Consider the following 24,883-nt stretch of genomic DNA (forward strand, 5'->3'; position numbering starts at 1 on the left):
GCTTTGGGATGGAAAGGTAAAAGATCGAAGAATACCCATCACCACCGCTTGCTAATTGTTGATCCATTGGAATTTATACTTCTACATATTCTACTCGTTACAATGGGTCTTGATGACTTTTGATAACTTTGATATATTTATATTCTTAGAACTTGATAAAAAAAATAAAAAAGGAGCAAAATAATCAACTACGTTTCTCTACTATTTGGTAGAGACACTAGCTAATTCGTGTCAACACAAGCAATGGCCATCCATACCTTTATGAAGAAATTAGATTATTACTATACATATATTAAGTGCCGAATCCACTCCTGGCAAACGTATGCTCTAAAGGTATTAAAATAATTATTTCTTTTTTATTTTTTATTTCTTATTTTTTATTTTTTTTTTTTTACTGTTTTGTTCATATGATTGTTTTTATGTAATTACGTGTAGGATCAACTGAAAAGAAAACTTTCGAAGTCGTTTACATCAAAACATTACTCCTTCATGACGTTCAGGCATCGGATCGTGTACATACAAATGGAACAGAAATACGCTTGGGAGAAACAAACATCTTTACCTGCTACAATACCATGCCAGGAGCTTCGCAAATATTCACCCGGGTTAACCTCCCGCCGAAGGTTGAACGCGCGAAAAAAGACCCCGAATTAACAGAATGGATGTCTCGTCATGGTCCTGTTTTAGGCTCGCATCAACCACTGACAGTTCAAAGAAGCGAACACGACGCTTTTATTACCAAAAGCCCATACAATATTGGAAAAATTGAGCATACAGCGCTTAATGGACCTCACGGCACAATCCCTGTCAGAGTTTACCATGCTTCGAAGCGCGGTCCTGCTCATGGAGCAGCATTGATTTATTTACACGGAGGAGGCTATACAGTCGGCACACTTGATCAGTTCGACAATGCCATGAGAATTTTTTCAGAAGTTAGCGGCTGTCAAGTGTATAACGTCGATTACAAGCTTGCGCCAGAATACAAGTGGCCTACTCAAATGAATGAGGGCGAGTTTGTTGTCAGATGGCTTTTCGAAAATGCAAAAGAGAGAGGTGTAGACGCAAAGCGTATTGCTATAGGAGGCGATTCTGCTGGAGGAAACATGACTTGTTCCATTACACAAAAGCTGCGCGACGAAGGTGGGCCGCAAGTCGCGTTACAAATACCAATATACCCCGAGACAAAAATGCCGTTTGAGACAAAAGCTGCTGTGGAGAACAGAGTAGGAGAATATGTAGAAACAGCGGGTGTTTTCAGCTTTTTATGGAATTTGCTGCCACCCTCTGTAGATTATACCCAACCTTACGTGACACCTCTTAATGCGAAAGACTTTAGCAACTTACCAAGAGCGTTGGTGATAAATGACGGATTTGATATGCTACGCGACGTTGCCCACGAGTACGCTCGCAAATTAGCAGCTGCTGGAAATGATTTAGTTTATATCTACAACGATGATCTTCCTCATGGGTTCATTCAAATGGCCCCCTTTGCCGGTCGATGTTTAGAAGCTACCGAGGAGATTGCCAATTACATTGGAAAACTCCTGAAGGCATGAATTCGTTATGATCCTGACAATATGCTACATATATAATTATACTCTTTGGATTTTAATTTCCTAGAGTCTGTTAATGAGATATTCTTGTGCTCTAAATGTTGATAAACGATCAAATAGGCATGAATCATAAAGTATTATTTTTTTGTTTGTAGCGAATTGGATGTGTTCTAAGAAGACTTTGGGTGTGCAGGATTCTCTAATGACTTTCTTAATGAACTATTATTCTACACAAGTGTAGCTAAGATTTCGATTCGATCTCTCACTCTTTCCACGTAATATTCAATACACTGGTGGTTAAATACGGTACATATGAAAGAGTTGGACTGCAATGTGAATGTTCCATTGGACCGATTTACAAGGCGTCTACATGAATTCCTAGGCTACAGTTTGGCAAACGCGAGATAAAATTAACAAAACAAAAAAGCGACTTTTTATTTTTTAGAAACTATAGAGGGATACTTCAAAGAAGGGAGGCCGATGAAAGCCTTTTCTCTCATAAATATCACAAAATCGTTAAACAACATATACGAATTGAATCGCAAATAAAAGGAATGTTTGTAGGGTACCACGTGGAAGGAAGAGTGGGACTTCTCTAGAACTTTTAATGCTTGTTTATGTAATCAACATATTTTTGGATTTCTCCTTTACTGCCAAGCCAAATGGAACTTTGTTCATGAATATGTTCAGGAGTTAAATCGAGGATTCTTTCACCCTTGTCATTAACGGCCAATCCATTGGCTTGTTCGCATAAAAAGGCCATTGGGAAACATTCATACAACAAACGAAGCTTGCCTTTGCCGCGAGAACAAGGATAGCAAAATAGACCTCCGTAGAGCATAGTACGATGGACGTCAGCAACCATGGATCCGATATATCTGGCAGCATAGGGTTTTCCACCTTCTGGAGCCACCTTCAAGCTGTGAATAAAGTCTGCAATCTTTGGAGGCCAATACAAAGTGTTTCCCTCGTTGATAGAGTAGATGTTTTTAAAATGCGGCATGGACAAATTTCGATGAGTTAAAATGAATTCACCAAGGTTGCTGTCCAAAGTGAAACCATTGACTTTATGTCCGGTGGTCAACAAAAGGTGAGCAGATGCGCCATACATGGTATAGCCAGCAGCTACCATTTCGTTTCCTGAACGCAAGACATCTTTAAGGGAGCCATTACTGCCAGGATGAATCTTGTAGATACCAAAGATGGTACCAACACTGACACCAGCATCGATGTTGGAAGAACCATCGATGGGATCACAAGTGATGGCATAAGATCCACTGCTGTCGACGAGAATTTCTTTTTCTTCTTCTTCACTAACAATGACTCGAATACAGCCATTGGTCTTCATGGCCTGAATAAAGATGTCGTTGCAAATACTGTCCAATTGCTTTTGTTCATCACCAGTCGAATTGATAACACCAGAGAGACCAATCAGGTTCACCAATTCGGCCTTACGGATATTGTTTGCGATGAATTTAAAGGCAAACTGAAGGCTGTTGAGTAAGAGAGATAACTCACCACTGGCTTCTCGGATGATACTACTACCCTGATCATGGTATTTGCTGTTGTATCGTCTTTGCTCTTGAAGGATAAAGCTCGAAAGGGTGACAATGTCAGTGCGAGTGCCGTCAATTTCTTCTCTCACCATATTGATGGTGATGGTTTCTTTCAGTAATGTTTCGTAAATTAATCGAGTTTAGTTGTAACAATTGCAAAATGAATGCAAATCGGAAAAGTTGTTTCCAAGAGAATGAATAGATATGTGTAGAGTATAGAAGAACAGGACCTGGGGAGCAAGCCCAATTTATATGTTTCAAAAGTCCCGCATTTGTGCATGTAAACAATCCACCTAAGACACACCTCACCTCTCTGACCCAACTCTTCCAAACACATCTATTGGTGCAAAATAAATTTAGCTCAACAAAAATGATTTAACCATGATGCTTTTTCATCGCCATTGGATCCTCATATTCGTACACTGAGCCTAGATGGGGCGCTTTCCCTTTCTATCCAATGGATCGACTCTTAACTTTAACTTGTTTAACCTATCTTCTTACCTTAAAAGGACTACGTACAACTTTCGTCAATTTTTGGATCGTGGATTTGGAAGAGAATAGGAAGAAAAGAGCCCATTTTCTATAGAAAAATGGGGATTTTTTTTGGTTTTTTTTTTCCTTTGGATCGTTCTCTTTAGCACTGACTGTTGCATTCTTTTCGCGAGGTTTATTGTCCTTCTTCATAGTTAAGTCATGTAAATAAACCACTTACGTCACGTCGCGTTGATAGTGTGGAGATAAAGTGGCGCTTAGAAGGGATACGACGTCAAAAGCATAATCCAAATTTGAAAGTCAAGTCGAAACCATTGTCCAGAACGAGAGGCAAAGGTCAGAAGAACAGTACAAGCGGTCTCTCTCGTTATGTTCGTTGTTGGTCTCGTCTTTTCTTGACTTTCCTTGATGGAACCTTGGATGTTCTACGAAAAGTGGCAGCAGGGTTTGTTTATTTACTAATGAGCTGCGCTGGGCTTTGGTATTCCTTCGAGACCTTTTGTTGTAGAATGGGGCGGCGAGGAACGTGTGGGGGTAGAACCGCAAAGGAGTGACAGTGCAAGAGGGTACTGGCGTTTTCTTTAACGTGACAAGCTTCAGTACTGTAGTAAACAAATAAATGGAGGATGTGATACAGCTGGTTGCTGAAAAACAGAGCCTAGTTTGGAAAGTACAGTACATACTGAAGAGATTGTGAATTTTTACTTTTTATAGAATGGAACAGAGTACAGCAAAGCCTTTCATCATCTTGATCACTTTTTTTTTTTTTTTTTTTTTTTTTTTTAGTATCATACCATATCAGCGAAACAAATATTGAATGAGAATGAGAAACGAATAGCTATTTAATTTTAAATAGAAACAGAGCCAGCTATGCATGTTGTAGCAGAACCACCTACTTTGACTGTCGATAGACCATTCGAATTCGTAAAAGTCACTACGCTTAAATTTGCTTGGCGGCCTACTTTACATCCTTGAGAGATGCTTAGCTTTCCATCAAAACCATTTCCTAGAGTCTTGCTTTCGTTGCTCAAGAGGGAAACGTACATCCCACATGCGGCGGCTCCACTACCACAGGCAGGATCTTCAAGGACGCCAATTGCTGGAGCAAAGGCTCTGGCTTCGACATGTTTATCATGATGCTTTCCAAATACGTAAATTCCCGTATATCCATATTGTTTAGAAAGCTTGGCCATTGTGCTGTAGTCGGGATTCAAGTCGAGAACCTGATTAGCAGAATCAAGTTCAATGGTAAGCCATTTCGGACCAGCATCCATCAACAATGGGTTCCATTTTCCCCTTTCTTGAACTTGATTGTCGACATCAAACAGACAGTTTACTATACCTATAGCTGCTTCATCAGAAACTTCAGAAGATGTAACGTTTGGTAATTCGAAAGCATATTCAACATCGTCATTCTCTCCTCGAGTTACATTTATGGGAACGAGACCGGCTCCACATTCTTGTACAACTCTTCCATTTTTCGGTAGACAAATACCGCTTTCGATGACAGCATGACATGAACCGATCGTAGGATGTCCTGCAAAAGGCAATTCGTTTCCTGGCGTAAAGATACGAAGTTTGTAATCAGCTTCAGGAACAGTCGGTTTGAGCACGAATGTAGTCTCGGAGAGATTCGTCCATACAGCAAACTTTTGCATTTGTTCTGACGATAAATCGTCCGCGTTGAAAACAACTGCTACTGGATTTCCGTTGAATCCACCTTTCGAAAATACATCAACTTGCTTGAAAGGATGAGCTGACATCTTTAAAGCGAACACGAACGGTTATAGTCTTTGTCAAGGAGTGGTGGAATGCTTGATAATTTTTTTGCCAAACGCTCTCCACCAAACTTATAGATGTTATAGTGATTATTTCAGCGATCAAAAAATGATAATGATTCACTCAATTCTATTTTGTTTCCATTTTTTTGCTATTGTTGAAATTGTTGGAAGTTTGTCCTTGGCCTCAGTTGAAGTCATTTTGTCAAAGTCCTCTGGTATGGTAGTATCGGTAGTGACATATGAAAAGGTATACGTTCAATCTTTTCTATTTTCAGTACCGCTCTAAATAAAAAAATAAAAAAATAAAAAAATAAAAAAAAATCTTTAAGAGTATATAGACGTTTTTTTTTTTTTTTTTGAAAATTCTCTCTTGAATCGTTTCCACGTATATATAGTTGTTTTTTTGCTCATTGTAGACATTTCAGATTCATAGATTTCTTGGTTTCTGCTTTAATTCAAATTACAAACAACCTTTGTAGCATTACAACCATGTTCAAAGAATTTGCTGCTCTGTATGTCTCAATATATTCATTCTTTCGTTACTCGTGAATCCGCTCTAAAACAATGATATACCAGCTATTCTATGAATAGCAAGAGCCAGTGAACACATCCAACCAAGAATTCTTTAGCAGATTGTCGTACTACTGAACATGAATGCTGCGTTGGAAACCGGATGGGAGAAACTCCTGCACTTTCTTTAAACGCATGATACTGGGTTCAATGCAAGTAGCACATTCGAGTTGACGAAGGAATTCGAAACAAGGCATGAAAGAAAACATCTTTGACGATACGGTTGGCAGTGCCACCCACTGAGATCCCACCTAATTAACAGATTCATGGCACGAAATCAATCAAATATATATCATATATAGTTATTGACTGGACCATTGATTTTCAGAAGGAACCCTTGATGTGATACTTCCTAGAGTAGGAGAAATTCATTTTCATGATTGATCAGAAGGGAATCAAGCTTCTGCCACAAAGTCAAGCAAGAACATGAATGTGTAGCTATAGCTATGCTAGTCAATATATGACTCGCTATTGATCTTTTTACCGCGACTATATAGCCATCTCCTCATGCAGTCTTCACTCCAAAGTTGTCCAATACTAAAAAACTAGGCCTACTCGTTGAAGCAAGACGATTTGTGGCCATAACGTATCAGACATATTTTCTTTCCTGGCGAACCGATTTGTTCATGAGCGTCGTCTTTCATTATTCGTCTGGGGCCTTTGCTTGGCCCTTTGTAATCATTTTTACGGAAGTTTTATACTAAAGAAGAATCTATTTATACTCCATTCCTTTCTCATGTACAATGGTTCTTATTTCAGAATATGTACAATATTTCATAAACTATGTACGAGTAATTGTGATCATAAACTTTTTCATTACTATCGAGAGCAATACCGAATAACATTTTGGAAGGCATCATGAAACACTAATCTCCAACAATTCCCTTCAACTTTCACTTGACCAGCATGCATACAGTTGATCTACAGAGTAGCTGATCAGCACAAACTATTTGGCCGAATCCAATGTTTGATAAGCAATTTTAGCAAGAATACCCATTCGCTCTTCTACATCGTAATCCTGAAACGACTCTGCTTTTTTTACCAAGCGCCTGACTTCCAATTCTGCCTCCATTCCATATTCAAACCAATTGGAAGCCGCAAGTTCGTAATGTGCGTATGGAAAAATCCAAAAATCCTTATCGTCGCCCAACAAAGAAGCTTGGTTCAGCAGCAGTATTCTACTCAAGCGGGCATTCGACGATTTATAATTCTTCTGCATTCTCTCGATAACTGCAAGTAAAAAATCTTGCAAAGCGATATCATCTTCATCGTGGCATGCACTTTCCAGTAGATCCTGTTTGTAGTCTTCATTATACCTTTTGAATCCCAAAGTGCAAACCACAAAGGCATACAAAAATTGTAGATACGGAGGAACTGTTATTACTTGGTGTAACGGCTTATTTTCTGCTTTGGCTTTTTTCTCCCATTTCAGAACTTTACGAATCGAAAACTTTTCCATCGGCAGCAAACGTTTACTTTCTTTTTCTTGTAAGGAAGATAAAGATTTTACCAATAGATCTACGCCATCTTGCACGAAAGCGTTGTACTCGTTCGGGTCTGCATTTTTAATTTTCTCCAACTCTTTTGCGTGTTGGAGCATGCAACAACCGGCAAAATACCAGTGCAATCCCCGAAACCAAGAATTCATTTCCTGTAAAATCAAGAATTGTTTTGCGGCACTTTTAAAATCGCGGACACAGACACAAGCCATTGCCATATCAAAGCCCTGTAAATTTATAAGCTGTTCGCTTGTAGTAGTTACCGTTTGATTCCCAATCTTAATGGCCTTTTCTGGGTTACCTGTTAGTAATGAAATCTTAAGTTCCATAAATTGCCATAACAGACTCTTCCTATATCGCGTTTTGAAATTTTGAATATGGCTTTCAAGTCGACTCAGTTCAGAATCATAATGAACAGTTGAAATACTTGCGATGGGCTGTATCATTCCATAAAAAGTAAAAAGTGTAATAAGAGAAGCAGCACCAAGTACATTATTGTACATTGATGATTTCCACAACCCCTCAATAGCTTGCTTTCTGTTTGGGTTAAAGCATATAAATGAAATGATTTTAGAATAAGAAGATGGAAACATTGACACTAGAAAATTCAAAACACCATATCCAGCCATAGCTCCAGACTCCACGATTTCATCTAGAAACGCATCACTGCTATTATTCACAGCTCTTATGCCGGAAGCTTTTTCTTTTTGAACTTTTTCTACATCTTCAAGCAGCTTGGAAAAGGAATTGTGTGTTGTGCGCAATCGATAGGTCGCTTTCATTGACTCCATAAGTGATCCAGACATAAATCCCAAAATGGTATCCATCAACAAAAACAACGAATTAAAAACTTGGATTTCTGACCCTGGAGGATAGCTACCATAATTTTCGGTTGAACTTTCAACTGTTTTCCGGAAATCTTCAAATTGATGTTCAGAACGTTCAATCATATCTCGGGCTACGTGGACTACCTGGGGATCGAGCTCTAAAAGAGCAATATAAAAACACTGCGTAGATTTTAAAGCGTCCATTTCTAAAGAGTTTTCCTCTAACTTTGGTTTAAGACTCTCACAGTCATCATTGATAACACTATCGAAATCGATCATCACCTTCTTGAGCAAGCCCATGTATTCTTCTCTTCCAACTTCATTTTTCAATGGTTTTTCTTTTTTCGATGGAAGTTCGGGAACCGGGACAAATTTTCCAAAATTGACCATCGGAAAACTTCAACGTATACACAAGCAAAACAAAAATGGTTAAAAACGTGTAGTTTTTCAGATTTCCAAGATCCTTTTCCTTGGTTTTTAATGAATCAATGGATTACAAAAGTCTCCTCTGTTCGTTATCCTACCAATTGACCTTTGTGGTTTCTAACGTTAGCTATATTCCAATGTTTGATTCCAAATGGTCCTGGTTTCTTTTTGATATTTGTAAACATTGACATTTCGTTGACTTTATATCAGAAGGCTGTCTTCCTACCCTACGTATGAATTCATCATCATAAATAAAGATTGCAGCGCAGTGGGGATTCTACGTAAACACATTCGAGGAAACCATTTCCATACTTTGGTAGAGTCTATGTGATCTTATTTGCATTTTTCTTGCTTGCCACCGTTTTTGCCCGAGTCTTGCTTGAAACGACAGAAATAAAGATATTATCTGCTTGCCGTACTCAGGCATCAATTTTTTTTTCGAGTTTCGTGATGGTGGATGAAGGCATAAAAAGGACGAGAGAGAAGGGTAAGAACCCTGGATTCGTCGTGCCTTAAAGTCATGGTCTGCTAAAGGAGAAAAATGGTTTTGAGAAGTGTTCCATCCGGGTGTGTTTCGACTTTGTTTTGTATCACTCCCAAATCATAACTGGATCATTTGCAAAACTCTCCTGCAAAGTAAATTTTGTTAAGGATGATATTTCATGTGTTTTTGATGGTTTTATGTATTTTCTGTTCGTCTATCGCAAATAAGATTTCTTTAAGCGAATGATTTAAAAGGTAATGTGGTATGCCCGAATCCAAGCGCAATATCCAATTCAGAATTGCAGGAACGGCTTGGTAAAAGGTTATGCTTTTTTTGTTTTCTTTGTAAATTGATTGCTTATAAAATTATATACCACGCCTGTTGAATGAAGCAATATGGTAATGACGATTCGGACATTTGACAAACTATGGAAGGCTTGCTCTACTTGGTTGGGACTTGGCTAGAGTATATACAGATGGAATGGAATGAAAAGAATCGTTGCAGGATCATTCACAGACTTAGGAAGGAACTGAGTCACATAGCAAAGGTGCAGATGCTGATGCCGACAGGAAACCACTCGGTGATGTACAACCAAAAAAAAATCGCCCGGAAGTTTCAACAAAAGAAACCAAAAACATACATATAAATACAAAAATACAAAACAAAAAAGCTACAATTTTTACACAAAAAGGAAATTTTGACCGCTTTCGCTCACCATTGCGTATTCCTTGGCAGTCCAATGTGACTTCAAGTAACGGATGACAACCGGGAAGCAACTACACCCTCCACACGAAAAACCTTCTTCACCTATCCCTTACGGCCAGGGCAAAAGTAAAAATCTTATTCTTCAGAACCAGGTAATTTGGCAACTACATCTTTGTTGTGAATGTACTATTTATTTTTCTATTAAAAAGTGATTGATTTATTTGTTAAGATGGTTTCAAGTGTTTGGTTATCTAAAAAGCTGCTTTTCATTGTTGCCGCTGCTATTATCACCGGTGTCTTCTTATTTTTCAACAATTTGTACAAGATTGATCTTTCTTTACTCAATTTCCCATCTCCTCTCATTTCAAATGACTTAAATTGTTCTGCACCGTCTAATTATGTTAGACCTCCGCCGAGAATCGCACCAGCGGACAAGAACTCGTATGGGCAAGCTACAACCCTTCATAAAGCTTTCATTGATGAAGATGACACTCAAGAAATTAAATCGCATGAAATTGTTTTGCTTCTAGGAAGCAATGGAAACACGGGCTCCTTTGACCCTTCCATCATGGATGATGTTTTCGCCAATCGTCTTCGATATGTCAAAGAGCACAATTACAACTTTGAGTTTGTCAATTTCACCGGTATCAACATGCCCGCTGTTTGGGGCAAGATGCCAAGCGTGATTCAAATGATGGAGAAGTATCCGAATGCTAAATGGATTTGGTGGTTGGACCAAGATGCTTTGATCATGAATAACAATCAGTCTTTACAAAATTTGTTTTTGTCTACCGAAAAACTCAAGTCTTCTTTGTTGACTGATCAACCATTATGGAGTCAGATCATAACTCAGGACAAAAGACGTACTCCCTCAATTTATAGTGATGAGATGATTGAAAACATTGAGTATTTGATTTCTGAGGACCACAATGGTGTAAATGCTGGAAGCTTCCTCGTTAAAAATACGGAAACAATGGCTCTGTTTATGGATTTACTGACAGAGCCTACTCTTGTCGATTATAAGGTCGTACGCCATGAGCAAGATCTTATTGGATTAATGATTCATCGCCATCCTCAGCTTGCCGCCAAGTTTGGTATCTTACCTCAAAGATATTTAAACGCCTATCCACATGCTCCTCCTGAGATGGAATATCATCCTGGTGACCTGTTGGTGCACTTTGCTGGATGCTGGGTTGAGAATAAGTGTATGACACTTTGGGAAGAATTCAAACAGAAATTGGAGTAAATTATGCATCCATTGAGCTAATCGCCTTTGCTTCTAATTCCAAGGGGTGCTTTTTTTAATCTACTTATATATATATATACATATACTGATTCTATGTTATATTACTATCGCATTTTCTATACATGTTTTTATCAGGTCAGCTCTGTTGCTGACTTTCAAATCAGTCTTAATTTATTATATTTAATTTATTTAGTTTAGTTTTATACTTTTATAGTTTTCTTACTAATCGCCTCGTTGGTCTGGTTTGATTCAATACATCCTTTTCTTCTTGTTTTATTTTGAGAGCAACCCTCCTTTGTTGTACTTTTAATAACTCAAATGTTTATGAAAACAAACGTAAAAATAAAGCTTGATAAAGTATAAGATAGTGTCTGGGTCGTATGGGGAAGGGCTTTTTGGATTTGGATAAGCGGCTGAACATCTAAATGCTTTATCATGTACAAGTTGTAGACTATTTCCTGTCGAAACAAAGGAAAAGGTGTCAAAGGATTAACAATTATCTTTGCACGATTCTTTACAGCAAAATGAAACTTATGGTGACTTCTGGATTTCTAAGATTTATTGAAAAGAGTTGATCATGACCAAATCAGCTTAGTTATAAAAGATTATGAATGAAAATGAATATTTTTATGCGCCACATAGAAAAGCACATTTACGACCTTGTATATCTCTTGACTTGAAAACTCATCCAAGATCTATCTTACTTCACTAATAAGTTCATTACTCACTACAAACATGTATACAAAATACTTACATCTCTTTATAAATTCCCTAAAAAATGAAATCCTTTATTTAAAATGTTCTATATAAAATGCTAGTCTAGGAAAACTCGATCTCAAAAAAAAATTCTAACCGAACCGAACTAAACCATGATTAAGTGAAATTATGCATCATTTATGATTTATTGATCGGCAGCAGGAGCTCTGGCGTTGGTAGCACCAACAACGGATCCCCAAGCAACCAATTCCTTGGTGCAATCGTCAGTGTGGTTGTAACATTCAATCAAAGTAGGGCCCTCCTTGTTGGCAAGAGCGATTTGGATAGCTTGGTCAAGCTCTTCACCAGTGTTGGCCTTGAGACCCTTGGCCTTACCGTCCTCAGCGTTGAAGGATTCCATGAAGGCAGCATAGTCCCAGTTCTTGATACGGTTATAAGGACCGTCGTGGATTTGGATCTCAATGGTGTAACCACGGTTGTTGATCAAGAAGATGATGACGGGGAGCTTGTGAAGAACCATTTGGGCGAGTTCTTGACCAGTCAATTGGAAGGAACCATCACCGACCATGATAACGGTTCTTCTCTTGGGGGCAGCAATAGCATAACCCAAAGCGGAAGGAACGGACCAACCGATGTGACCCCATTGCATTTCAATTTCAAACTTGGCACCTTCGGGCAAGTTCATTTGCATACCGTTGAACCAAGAGTCACCAGTCTCGGCGTACAAAGTGGTGTTACCATCAATGACACCTTGGATTTGGCGCATGAGTTCTTCACGGGTAAGGAGCTCCTTGGGGTTGGCGGGAGCATAGTTGAGCAAGGCAGGCTTGATGCGGGCGTACTCAACCATGGTAGCGTTCTTCTTGGAGACCTTGTCGGCCAAGCGGCTCAAGAATTCGTCCATCTTCACACGGGTGAATTCGTAACCGGGCAAGCTGACGTGCATGTAGTCACTGTCAATGAATTGCTCGGCGGAGGGACCGATCTTGTAACCGTTGGAGGTGTAGTCGTTGAAAACGGTACCGGCACCAATGAAGAAGTCAGCGAAATCACCGATCTTGTCAGCAGCGCGAGTGCTGCACAAACCCCAGTAAACACCAGCGTAGTTCTTGTATTCTTCGGAGATGAAACTCTTAGCGTTGGGTTGGACAACGACGGCAGCATCGAGGGCACCAGCCAACTTCAAGAAAGCCTTCTCGGCACCAGCAGCACGGATCTTGGGACCAGCCAACATGATGGGCTTCTCAGACTTGGAAATCAAGTCAGCAGCGACATCAGTGGCTTGTTCAAGAGAGGCCTTGTCGGAGGTCTCGGGCTCAATAACAGCGCTGATGGGACCGGGCTTGGGGCAGGGTTGAGTGGCCATGTTGGTGGGGACTTCAATGTAGACAGGCTTGTGTTGCAAGACAGCTTGACGGAGAGCGTGGTCAATCAAGCGAGGAGCCTCATTGGCACGACGGAGAGCAACGGCGGCGACAGTGAGGTTCTTGGCAATGTCCATTTGGTAGTCAAAGTTGTGAGTACCAGTGGTGTGGTGCAAGATGTGGGAGGAGTTGAGGTCATTAGTGTTAGGAGCACCACTGATCAAAATAACGGGGAGGTTCTCAGCATAAGCACCACCAATACCGTCGAAAGCGGTCAAGGCACCGACGCTGTAGGTGACAACAGCAGCGGAGATACCGTGGGCACGAGCATAACCCTCAGCAGCGAAAGCGCAGTTCAATTCGTTGCAGCAGCCAATTTCAGACAACTTGGGGTGGTACTCGAGGTAGTCCAAGAGCTTAAGGTTGTAGTCACCGGGGACAACAAAGTGGTTGATGATACCGATTTGGCTCAATCTTTCGGCAAGATAGTCACCAACAGTGAATTGAGTTTCCTTGGTCATGTTGAATAGAATGTGTTTGATGGTTTGAAATACAGGATCTGAGCAGGTATATATAGGACTGAAGCCTTTCCCGGAATTTTCCGGCGCGAAGTGAAAATCGTTCGGCATTGCTACTTTGTTCCGATGCTTTGTTGTCTTGATTAGATATCATTGTTACTTACCAAGGGGATATGTGGGAAGTATCCAGCTGCAGCCAATCGGCGGCCAGGACAGCTATCCGGGGCACGGAGGTGAAAGTTTTCGCGAGGTTGTTACCTGGGAGGGGAAACAAAGAAGCTGGTGGAAAGCGTTTGAAAGAACAAAGAAGAAAAAAATGGGTTAACAAAAGTCTTCTATGGAAAAAAAATTCTCCAAATGCTTTATGTTTTGCAGGAAGATGCGACAGTTCTTTGAAATGTCACCAGAAGCAAAAGACGGTCGAGCAGACTGACTTCCTATTGGCCACTGCTAGCAAATCAGACGAACCGGTGGGCACCAATGGGTGGCTAATTTAGGTTACGCAAGTTTCCGATTGGTGAAAAAAATATCTAGAGTTTGATCTAGACCGTACCATGTTCTGGCAAGGAGAGTCCATGCCCACGCTACACATGGCATTTGTCGAGATGGTGTAGAGAGGAAGACACGGTGGAGTAAGAGACGAATCGAGTTATGGGTGCTTTCGGCTGCCAAGCTTTGGTGTTTTTCTGGTCTTTTCTCTGGTGATTCCAAGTTGTTTGCGGTACTATTGCGTAGGTTTTTCAGAATTGTTGGAGCTCGTTAGGTTGGAATAACGTGATGGTAGGTAGAATCTAATGAAAACATAAACATAAACAAGGGCAGAAAAAATAAATTCGAAAAAAAAAGAAATAAATTAAAATAAAATAACAAGCCTTTCAACTGTTGTATATCACAGTTTATAGTTAATAATTCTTAATTTATAATTCATGAATTCAATCGTTGTATGGATGTTTATGGAATGTTCTTGCAACAACATTCCATTCACTAAAGTTTCTCAGACAAGATTCCAACTATAGAAGTAAACCGGCGCAATCGATTTAGGAAATTCAAATTCAAAGATGATTAACGATTCAACATGAAAAGAGAGTTTTCGCGCTCTTTTCCACCTGCACAAAGAAACCCAAGCTCTTTTGTCGAAAGAGATCAAGTCTGCTAATCTCACTAGTCACTTTATCTTCATTAACCTTTCTATCTTTCTATTTTTATCTTTATCTTTATCTTTGATAACTCTTCCAGCTATCAAAGTCCTAGGCCAGCATTATAGTTTCCTACTAGACAACATTGTACTCTGTGCTACCTGCGTTTTATCCATCAACTATTGCCATTTGAGATTTGTTTTTATTCTTGTTCAATTCAAAGAATATATGCGCTTTTATTAGTGTTTTTGAAATCAGCATTTCGAAACGAATTTCTCGTGTTTTACTTCTTTTTCGTCTTTTTCCTCATTTGTTGTCACTTTTTGTTCTTTTCCGGTTAATCCGGATTGGTTGCGATTGGTTTCAAATCCCAAACAACCTTTTCTGTTCCTTCGTTTAAACCAAACGTTAATCCTATCCTTCTCCGTCAGATAAAGCGAACATATCTGTATAGTCACACGCGATTGCAAATTTTAACGATGAATGATCCAATTGCGACATGGTGGGATCTTATATAAAATACGCTTGAGCTGCCTCATTTTCCTTCTTCCCTTTCTATACATCCTATCTCTTATTGAAATTTGAAAGTCCATTAAAAGGATTGTCTCTTTCTTTTTTAATTTTTATTTTTTTATCGTTTTCTGCTTCTTTTCTTTGTTGTTATTTATTTCTGCTTGTTGATTCAAGTGGACAAGAAATATCATTGGCGTCGTTGTTCGAATCGAAACTTCATCCTTTTGGGTTATCCATTCACGTAGGCACAAAGATTCTTTTGTGTGCATTGGTTTTTGCTTTCTCTTTCTCTTTTTATATTTTTCTCTTTTTGAACTCAATGAAAGATTGTGGCTTCGTTTCAATCCATCTATAAAATGCCCAAAGGATCTCAACATCAACATACTTCTTCGGAAGAATCCAACTCGCGCTCCCAAGCTCCTAGCCAGTCGATTTCGTATTCCAACAGTCCTTTCATTGCTTCGTCCACAGTAGAGCGAGTTGACCACCATACAAGAAACAGCGATAATGAAGAGGATGATGCCTCTAGCTTGAATGTAAATCACGATGAGGATTCTAAAAAGGTCATACATGAACAAATAAAGGGCGGAGATTCCATTCAGTCGATGGATGTTTCCCCCGGACGGATATCCCCAGAAGATGTCAGCGAATTCAATAAAAAGCCCAAATCCAAGTCCAACTTTTTTGTGAGGCTCCTTACCTTGTCCTCATCTTCCCTTGTTTCCAATCAAGCCAATTGCTATTACGATGAAAACGGTGAAGTGGAAGACTCTATTTATTCTGAAGTAAGGGCCTCCGTTCCTCCTACCGACGATTACTCCAAACCCGTGAATACATGGAGAACTTGGGTGCTTACCACCATTTTTGTCATTGTGTTTGCTGCTGTCAACCAGTTTTTCAGTTTGCGTTACCCTTCTCTCACTATCAACTTTATTGTCGCCCAAATTTTATTGTTTCCTCTTGGCAAGCTCTTAAACTTACTTCCAAATTGGACAATCGGTTACCGTCGTTGCTCCTTTTATCTCAATCCCGGCCCTTTCAATACCAAAGAACACGCTACCATCACCATTGCGGTCTCTTTAACTTCTTCAACCGCCTATGCGACAAACATTTTGTCCGCTCAAACAAGCTTTTACAATCAAGACCTCTCTTGGGGATACAAAATTCTTGTTGTACTGACTTCCCAGATGCTTGGTTACGGCTTTGCTGGCCTCACCAGGCGCTGGATTGTCTACCCAGCCAGCATGGTTTGGCCCCAAACTTTGGTCAGCGCTGTCCTCTTTCGAACTCTTCATGGCGATGGCGGTAATGACATTGGAGAAACAAAAGAAGGAAAGACCACTGCCAACGGCTGGTCGGTATCTCGTTATCGCTTTTTCACCTACATTTTTATCGGAGCTTTTGCTTTCTATTGGTTCCCTGGCTTCATCTTTACCGCGCTGTCTTACTTTACCTTTTTGTGTTGGATCTGGCCTAAAAACCGTGTCGTTAACCAGCTCTTTGGATACAATTCAGGTCTCGGCATTGTTCCTGTTACATTTGATTGGCAACAAGTCGTATATAATTCCAATCCTTTGGCTTCTCCTTGGTGGGTCATTAGTAACACGATTGGCTCTGTGATTATTATCTTCTGGATTGTCGTTCCCATTTTGTACTACAAGAGTGTCTGGTTTTCCAATTACTTGCCTATGCTCTCTTCTTCTACTTATGACAACACCGGGAAAACATTTAATTCTTCACGAGTCTTGAACTCTGATTTGTCTTTTGACCAATCAAAGTATGAGTCCTATTCTCCTTTGTACATGCCCATGTCTTATAGCATGTCTACTGCATTAAACTTTGCTGCTGTTACTTCCATCTTTACCCATTGTATATTGTACAACGGCAAGGATATTTGGCAACGCCTTCGTGATGAACGCGGAGCATTTGAGTGTGTCCATCGAAAATTAATGCGTAATTATCAAGAGGCTCCTCAATGGTGGTATTTGTCTTTATTCATTGTTACATTCGGTCTATCTATTTTTACGATTCAATATTACGATACACAATGTCCCGTATGGGCTTTTATTGTTGCAATGCTTATATTTATTATTAATTTTGTTCCTCAAGGCATTCTTGAGGGTATCACGAATCAGCATGTTGGTCTCAACATCATTACCGAGTTAGTTGGTGGTTATATGTTACCGGGAAAACCTGTAGCAAACTTGATGATTAAGCTTTACGGCTTTATTCCAATGAGACAGGGCTTAGAGTTTTCAAGAGATTTGAAGCTAGCTCAATACATGAAGGTCCCTCCTCGTATATTGTTCTCCGTTCAGATTTTCGCTACTGTCCTTGGTGGTGTTACACAGGTGGCCGTTCAAGAATGGATGCGTTTTCACATTAAAGATATATGTACTCATGCGCAAAGTGATGGGTTCACGTGTCCCAATGGACGTTCCATCTATAATGCTTCATTGATTTGGGGAGCTATTGGGCCAGCGAAATTGTTTTCCAAGGGAAGACCTTACTACCCTTTACTCTACTTTTTTCTAATCGGTGCAGTCGCTCCGTTTTTGACATATGTGCTATATAAGAAGTTCCCAAAAGCCTGGTATGGAAAGCTCAATGCCCCAGTATTTTTCACTGGACCAGGGAACATTCCTCCTGCTACGGGTATTAATTACTCGTCTTGGGCTATTGTAGGATTCGTTTTTAACTATGCGATCCGCAAAAAGGCCGTGCATTGGTGGACAAAGTACAACTACGTGTTAGCAGCTGCGCTAGATTCGGGCGTAGCAGTTGCTGGCGTTGTTATTTTCCTTTGTGTATCGTATCCAGGAGGAAGTTTAAGTTGGTGGGGAAATTCCGTTTACAAAAATACGTATGACTGGAAGAGTATGCCTTACCGTTCCGTGGGTCCAAACGAAACGTTTGGCTATAGCAATTGGAGTTGAGCTTCTTCTAATAATGAATGGAGGGATGATTAATGCCACACAAGTGGTGTGTGCGTGTGTTTGTGTGTTGTTAATACAGAGAACGTGAACATTTATATTGTACAATACAAGCTTTATCTAGCAATATTTCGTATTATAGTAATTGTATTTATAATTTTGTTAAATGACAGCTCATTAGTTAACTAATGTAATTTTGTTTTTTCTTGGAATTCCTAGAGAAAGCATACATAAGGTAAGAAGATGCTGAAACCAAAGATATTATTTTCTATAAGAGTATTTGGAGTGTGCATGTTCCATTAGAACATTGTAGAATGATAGAAAGGAATTATATGTAGAAACTGTTTGTTTTGCCATCCAAGATGGAGGTGTCTTTGCAAAGGAAGCTTACAAAGAGATGCACAAAGTTTACGATCTGACTCAGCCTTCGACATGATGATGAGTGATCATTAGATATCTAAACGCCTTATAGTACCACCGCGGTGTTATCAAGACACACAACATTGCTAAATTGAGTATTCGCTTTATTGATCAATTGTTGGTACGTCACACATCAAGTTCACCAATAAACGCAAAAACACAAGGCAAATTGTTGCTAAGGAGGAAACAATTTTGTGCGTGAGTTGTGAAAATGTAGAATGCTGAAATTACAAAGATTTCTCATTGATTTGTATGGATTGCTCATTTCTTTTGCGTTTTTGCCTTGCCTTGGAAGAGGCAGAAGGTATATATAGAGAAGGAAATACCAGATGAAAAGAAGCATACAGATTCATATACGTTCATTTTTGAAGAAAAAAAACTTTTAATCATGAGTTCAACAACCGTTCTTGAAGCATTTCCAAAATTAACGCTTGAACATCAAGCATCAGAGCCGAACAACAAAAGGCAGGAGTTTTCATTATCCAAAAGCATCTATAATGGTCATTCGTCAAAGATATCAGAGGAGGAGAAGCTTGTTGTGAAGGAGAAGAATGGCACTTCAAACACATACTCTCTTCCTACAGACTATGCATACGCAGATTTGCTTCCTTCATTCCCAGATTCCAAGGACAGGCCCCTCGATAAAGTCGAATTTCATGATCGTGGACTCCAAGCAGATCCCAGTTTCTCCAATCTATTTCGAGACGTCACAAAGATTGAGCATTTAGGAAGGGACTTGGGAACTGCGTTGCACGGAGTTCAGTTGAGTCAACTGAGTAACGTACAGAAGGATGAATTGGCTCGATTGATGGCAGAACGAGGCATTGTTTATTTCCCCGATCAAAAACAGAGCATTGAGGAATTTGAGGCATTGGGTCTCTACTACGGAACACCTCATATTCATGGTGCCAATGCGATTCCAAGAAATGAACGCTGGAAAAACTTTCATGTCGTTTATAGTGACGATAAAACCCAATCGGATACCGTCCAAAACGTTCCTCAGATCAGACAAATCCACACGGACGTCAGTTTCGAAGAACAGCCTACAGCACAAACTTTCTTCAAAGCTTTAAAAGTTCCCGACCAAGGAGGCGATACAGTGTTTTATTCCGGATACGCTGCTTATGAGGCTCTTTCCGACCCTCTGAAGAACTACTTGGAGGGCTTAACATTGGTACACTCTGGTGTCGAGCAAGCAGAAATGAGACGCAAAGCAGGATTTGCCACGCGTCGCGAGGGGATTTTGAACGCTCATCCAATTGTCCGTACCCACCCAGTTACAGGATGGAAGTCTCTATACGTTAGTCCTGGTTTCAGTCGATACATTCCTGAAGTTCCTAGGGCTGAATCCGATGCAATTTTGAACTTTTTGTACGAACATGTAGCAAGTTTATCTGCTTCTACCGTCAAAATTCGATGGGCTGAAAACGGTGTCGTCGCATGGGACAATCGTGTTGTCTTGCACAGAGCTACATATGACCATTATCCTCAAACCCGTCATTTCATCCGTATTGCTGCCCGTGGTGAAAGACCCTTTTTGGACAAGAATAGTCGTCAGCGCAAAGATGTGCTTTCCGAATCCAACTAAACCATATACTTCTAATGATAACGAGAATAATATTTAACGTTACAATTTTGTTTGTAAAAAGCCTGATGCACGTTAATTCCCAACTTGTGTAAATATCCCTAAAAAAAAGTAGTAGTATATTTCATCAAAAGCATTCTCATAAAATCCGATGAAACAGAAAGCGAATCTCCTCAAAGATGAATCAGCTTTACCAATCTTTCCATATATTCCACTTTCGCTTCAACTACAACGAAGCGACAGGTTTGCGTTCCTTGTGCTGATCACTTCGCTTCTTCAAATAAAATTGTAACTCAGGCAAGATCTATCTGATAACTTTGAGGGTTTCCTGCTTGAATCGCTCGTTTAATGGAATGGAATGCGCAAATTTAAACACTTGCTCGTTTCCAGAGACTCTGCACATAGAAACTGAGATTTTTTTTGCCATATCATAAAGTAAAATCATCACATAGTGGCAGTTACAACCCGTTCTTAGTACTCGAGTACAAGAAAAGAAAATGACACAAGCTGGTCACTTACGGATGCTTCTCGTCCAAGTTTTACCATCAAACAAAATGATCCTAGATACTAGGAAATCATTATAAGATCTTGAAACAAACACTGTATGATTTGACCATGGACCACGTCAAAATACTATTCGCTAAAATTCATAGAATATTATCTTAAAGAGTAAGTGGGCTTTATATATAGTGGTACTGTCGGTAGAAAAATTGCTAAGGAAACTCTACTTACACACAACAAAACAACGCTGTTGAGCATACCAAAATTATTTATTCAAAATACTTGACGAGCTTAATTGAGTTGATATCCCAAGAGTGTTGGAATGGATAAAAAGTAAAGTATCGGTTGCAACAAGTAATTTTACCTTGACTCGGCTGAATAAAAACATACAAAAGTGATATGATATCGGTTTGGAATGTCAAAAATGGAGATGTATGAACAAAAACGGACCCCTGAAGGCTCTACCAGTAGTGAAAAAGAGAATACAAATGTATCCTTTCATGATTCGCCGCAATACCCTAAAGCATACCCTGACGAAATTTTTTTAATAGATTTTGACAAGGATGACCCTGAACGACCCTTGAATTGGCCTACCGGGAAGAAGCTAATACACACAGCGCTATACGGAATGACAACGTTTGCTGCTCAATTCAATAGTACAACAATGTCACCTACTGCTGGACATCTGACAACTGTATACCCCATCGGTGAAGAGGTGGCGACGCTAGCTACCTCGCTTTACGTCTTAGGGATCGCTTTTGGTCCTATGATTTTCGCACCTTTTTCAGAAATGAATGGCAGAAAGATGGGTGTCTTTTTGCCTTTTTTTATTTCCATGCTACTTACGGCAGGCACGGCCAGTGCAGATAACGTGGCAGCCATTATGTGCACTCGTTTTTTTTCCGGATTGTTTGCTGGTGCTCCAATCGTTTCTTCGGGAGGTGTAATGGCTGATCTTTGGAACCCAGCTCATCGAGCTACTGCTATGGTTTTTTATGCATTCTTTGTCGTTAGCGGTGCCGATTTCGGTCCTATTATCAGTAGCTTGCTTTCAAGGGGTTCGGATACGGCTTGGCGATGGCCATTATGGTTTATGGTGATTGTTCAATCTGCCATTCTGCTTATTAATATGATAGTCATTGATGAGACATATGTTCCTGTGATTTTAGCTAAGAAAGCTCGAAGTTTACGACTTTCTACAAAGAATTGGGGCTTACATGCTGCTCATGACCAGTACAAGCTGGATGCAAAGGAGTTTATAACTTTTCATCTGTTACGTCCTTTTGCAATGTTGGCAACACCAATTGTCTTTTTCATCGCCTTGTTTGCCAGTTATGTATATGGCATTCTCTATATAGTCTTGACTACCATCCCCTATACGTTTGAAATGTCAAGAAATTGGAAAGGGACAGTTGGTACTCTTCCCATGATTGCAATGTTTTTGGGTGTCGTGATTGGGGGTGTTATCAATACTATATGGAACAGAAAATATGCAAAAATGCTTCAAGAGAATGGCGGAGAACCTCTTCCCGAGCAAAGACTACCGATGATGATGATGACAGGTTGGCTTATGCCAGCTGGTATCTTCGTCTTTGCTTGGACTTCCTACGAAAGTATTCATTGGATAGTACCATTTATAGGTATTGCTATGATAGGTGTTGGGTTTTTCATTATTTTCCAAGGATGCTTAAATTATCTTGTTGATACGTTCACTAAGTTTGCTGCATCAGCTATTGCTGCGAATACGTTTACGAGATCAATTTTCGGAGGTACTTTTCCTCTATTCTCTCGTATCATGTTCAAGAAGTTAGGTGTTCACTGGGGTGGCACTTTAGTAGGGTTTGTTGCTCTCGGAATGATTCCAATTCCTTTTGTATTTTATTTTTTTGGCGAAAAGCTACGTGGAAAAAATCCATATGTCAATCTTGTGTCTTAGCCTATTGCCTTTTTCTTCGGTGCAAATCAAGGTATTGGTATTTTCATTATATACTTTCATTTATAGATATAAAATTTGACTATGAGAGACAAGGACGCAGTTTAGCTATATTTACATAACTAATTGTTTAAAACATTCTTAATTTAGGGAAGCTGCTTTATATCCAAACTATTTAAAAAATATAATTTACCTTTCATTTTATCATTATTTGTGTCTTTAGAAATTAAATAGTTTGCTAATAGCTATACCTTCGGCTACATAACAAACGATTAAGCTCAATGTTTGGTCTTTAGCAAATGGTTCCATACTTTAAACACATCGTATTTCTCAATATTCTTTGATTGAAAGCCTAGCGTGTGCCTCCAAATATCAAAGCCTTGCTCGTCCTAGTTTGAATTTTTTTTTTTTTTTTTTTCTAAACAATCATAATAATATGTAGCATTATATTGTTTTGGCGTTGAGATGTGTAAATGCTTAGAACACACCGTGGAGATATAAAATGGCAATGACACCTATCGATCATTTCGTATTCTTTATGGAGCTTGTGATAAAATGATGTTCAACAATCATATATATGCCATAAATCGAAATAGCTGTTGTCCTCTTCATGCCGACAACTTTAGATACGATTATTATAAGAATTACCGTTAAAAAGGTTTCATCATTGTAAAAATGATTATTCCTATCAAAAGTATGCTGCTTTTTACGCTACTACAATGTGCAATCATCCTTGCAAAAAGAATTGAAGATGCTGAAATGCTACCAAAAGTTGAGCATCATGTGCAACAGCCAACAGGTGCATATGAAGAATCGCCTATTCCTGACAGTCAGCGTGCTGAACGTTGGAACTTTGACACTCAATTCTCCAATATGTTTGGGTTCGCACACTTGCCGCAAACGAAATGTTTGACGGATTGGTCTGTTGACTACGACATTGCTATTGTCGGTGTGCCATTCGATACTGCAGTATCTTATCGACCAGGAGCAAGGTTTGGTCCTCGTGCTATTCGAACTGCTTCTTCTCGACAAACAAGTCTTCGTAGTTTTAATCCTGCTTTGAATATCAATCCTTACCAAGCGAACACAAAAATTATTGATTGCGGTGACATCCCTATTACACCTTTCGATAATAATTTGGCATTAAAACAAATGACAGAAGGCTACATTGACCTCCTGTCTCATTCTATTGCTACTCCCCCGGATTCGCGAAATACACGGACTTCAGCTTTGGCAAAGGATGGAAAGTTTCATCCTCGTTTGGTTTCGCTTGGTGGCGACCATTCAATTGCTTTATCTTCACTTAGAGCTCTTGGAAGTTTGTACCAAAATGTGAGCGTTATCCACTTTGATTCTCATCTCGATACGTGGAACCCATCCACGTATCGTTCGCATTGGATGTCCGAGCAATCAGAATTCACACATGGGACTATGTTTTGGCTTGCCGGCCAGGAAGGCCTTATCAACAATGGTAGCTCTATTCATGCAGGTCTGCGCACTCGGTTAAGTGGAACTGATTATTTTGATTACGAAGAAGACAAACGAGTTGGCTTTATGCTCATTGAGGCCAGTGAAATAGATGAGATTGGAGTCAAGGGCATAGTGGAGAGGATAAAGAAGACAGTTGGGAAAAACCTTGTATACCTTAGTATTGATATTGATGTGCTTGATCCAGGCTTGGCACCAGGGACAGGTACGCCTGAAACGGGTGGATGGACAAGCCGTGAAATGAAGAGTATCCTTCGAGGTTTAGATGGACACCTGAATATCGTAGGTGCAGATATTGTGGAAGTATCACCACCATACGATGATCAGGCAGAAAGTACGGCTCTTGCTGCAGCCGATTTTATCTTTGAGATTGTTTCAATCATGGCGAAGAATCCGCTTTACGACATGGCAAGCATGAAAAGGGTGTAAAGCTCAAATATCGAGAAAAAATAGGCTTGCCTCTGTTTTTAATTCCCTATTTAATGTTAGGGTATCCTTTATGCGAATGGAAACTTTGAGATGAATCTATATTTACTATGGAATACGCCTTTGCTACAGAAAACAATTATACAAAGTTAGAGGATTATGCGTATAGTTCGAAATGGTTATTTCCATAGAATCATAGGTAAACACATT

The 24,883-nt window shown here is 39.6% G+C and overlaps 13 protein-coding genes across 13 annotated transcripts; 8 read left to right on the forward strand and 5 right to left on the reverse strand.

The window, feature by feature from the left end:
• Positions 1–8: 8 nt before the first annotated feature.
• Positions 9–1,556, forward strand: SOMG_04040 (acetyl esterase; the record flags this gene model as incomplete). Its single annotated transcript, XM_056182827.1, has 3 exons — positions 9–16; positions 298–320; positions 436–1,556. The coding sequence occupies 3 exons, from the start codon at positions 9–11 to the stop codon at positions 1,554–1,556; spliced, it is 1,152 nt and encodes a 383-aa protein (XP_056038049.1).
• Positions 1,557–2,157: 601 nt separating this feature from the next.
• Positions 2,158–3,201, reverse strand: fbp1 (fructose-1,6-bisphosphatase Fbp1; the record flags this gene model as incomplete). The annotated part of the gene is made up of 1 exon (XM_056182828.1): positions 2,158–3,201. One exon carries the CDS (start codon positions 3,199–3,201, stop codon positions 2,158–2,160), a length of 1,044 nt encoding a protein of 347 aa, XP_056038046.1.
• A 336-nt stretch (positions 3,202–3,537) lies between these two features.
• SOMG_04042 (uncharacterized protein) lies at positions 3,538–3,793 on the reverse strand (the record flags this gene model as incomplete). Its single annotated transcript, XM_056182829.1, has 2 exons — positions 3,538–3,582; positions 3,611–3,793. 2 exons carry the CDS (start codon positions 3,791–3,793, stop codon positions 3,538–3,540), a joined length of 228 nt encoding a protein of 75 aa, XP_056038052.1.
• A 656-nt stretch (positions 3,794–4,449) lies between these two features.
• Positions 4,450–5,364, reverse strand: aes1 (phenazine biosynthesis PhzF protein family; the record flags this gene model as incomplete). The annotated part of the gene is made up of 1 exon (XM_056182830.1): positions 4,450–5,364. One exon carries the CDS (start codon positions 5,362–5,364, stop codon positions 4,450–4,452), a length of 915 nt encoding a protein of 304 aa, XP_056038053.1.
• Positions 5,365–6,898: 1,534 nt separating this feature from the next.
• SOMG_04044 (mitochondrial outer membrane protein iml2) lies at positions 6,899–8,668 on the reverse strand (the record flags this gene model as incomplete). The annotated part of the gene is made up of 1 exon (XM_056182831.1): positions 6,899–8,668. One exon carries the CDS (start codon positions 8,666–8,668, stop codon positions 6,899–6,901), a length of 1,770 nt encoding a protein of 589 aa, XP_056038066.1.
• Positions 8,669–10,122: 1,454 nt separating this feature from the next.
• On the forward strand, positions 10,123–11,139 carry gmh1 (alpha-1,2-galactosyltransferase Gmh1; the record flags this gene model as incomplete). The annotated part of the gene is made up of 1 exon (XM_056182832.1): positions 10,123–11,139. One exon carries the CDS (start codon positions 10,123–10,125, stop codon positions 11,137–11,139), a length of 1,017 nt encoding a protein of 338 aa, XP_056038060.1.
• Positions 11,140–12,040: 901 nt separating this feature from the next.
• Positions 12,041–13,741, reverse strand: pdc101 (pyruvate decarboxylase; the record flags this gene model as incomplete). The annotated part of the gene is made up of 1 exon (XM_056182833.1): positions 12,041–13,741. One exon carries the CDS (start codon positions 13,739–13,741, stop codon positions 12,041–12,043), a length of 1,701 nt encoding a protein of 566 aa, XP_056038305.1.
• A 170-nt stretch (positions 13,742–13,911) lies between these two features.
• On the forward strand, positions 13,912–14,235 carry SOMG_04047 (uncharacterized protein; the record flags this gene model as incomplete). Its single annotated transcript, XM_056182834.1, has 1 exon — positions 13,912–14,235. The coding sequence occupies one exon, from the start codon at positions 13,912–13,914 to the stop codon at positions 14,233–14,235; it is 324 nt and encodes a 107-aa protein (XP_056038304.1).
• Positions 14,236–15,743: 1,508 nt separating this feature from the next.
• pgt1 (plasma membrane glutathione transmembrane transporter Pgt1) lies at positions 15,744–18,323 on the forward strand (the record flags this gene model as incomplete). The annotated part of the gene is made up of 1 exon (XM_056182835.1): positions 15,744–18,323. One exon carries the CDS (start codon positions 15,744–15,746, stop codon positions 18,321–18,323), a length of 2,580 nt encoding a protein of 859 aa, XP_056037535.1.
• Positions 18,324–18,336: 13 nt separating this feature from the next.
• Positions 18,337–18,756, forward strand: SOMG_04049 (uncharacterized protein; the record flags this gene model as incomplete). The annotated part of the gene is made up of 3 exons (XM_056182836.1): positions 18,337–18,369; positions 18,502–18,555; positions 18,634–18,756. 3 exons carry the CDS (start codon positions 18,337–18,339, stop codon positions 18,754–18,756), a joined length of 210 nt encoding a protein of 69 aa, XP_056038019.1.
• A 372-nt stretch (positions 18,757–19,128) lies between these two features.
• On the forward strand, positions 19,129–20,328 carry SOMG_04050 (alpha-ketoglutarate-dependent sulfonate dioxygenase; the record flags this gene model as incomplete). Its single annotated transcript, XM_056182837.1, has 1 exon — positions 19,129–20,328. One exon carries the CDS (start codon positions 19,129–19,131, stop codon positions 20,326–20,328), a length of 1,200 nt encoding a protein of 399 aa, XP_056038149.1.
• Positions 20,329–21,241: 913 nt separating this feature from the next.
• SOMG_04051 (spermidine family transmembrane transporter) lies at positions 21,242–22,762 on the forward strand (the record flags this gene model as incomplete). Its single annotated transcript, XM_056182838.1, has 1 exon — positions 21,242–22,762. The coding sequence occupies one exon, from the start codon at positions 21,242–21,244 to the stop codon at positions 22,760–22,762; it is 1,521 nt and encodes a 506-aa protein (XP_056038455.1).
• Positions 22,763–23,434: 672 nt separating this feature from the next.
• On the forward strand, positions 23,435–24,676 carry SOMG_04052 (agmatinase 2; the record flags this gene model as incomplete). Its single annotated transcript, XM_056182839.1, has 1 exon — positions 23,435–24,676. The coding sequence occupies one exon, from the start codon at positions 23,435–23,437 to the stop codon at positions 24,674–24,676; it is 1,242 nt and encodes a 413-aa protein (XP_056038329.1).
• Between the last annotated feature and the right edge of the window lie 207 nt (positions 24,677–24,883).

Source organism: Schizosaccharomyces osmophilus, chromosome 2 (genome assembly GCF_027921745.1).
Source record: "Schizosaccharomyces osmophilus chromosome 2, complete sequence".
Taxonomy (NCBI): domain Eukaryota; kingdom Fungi; phylum Ascomycota; class Schizosaccharomycetes; order Schizosaccharomycetales; family Schizosaccharomycetaceae; genus Schizosaccharomyces; species Schizosaccharomyces osmophilus.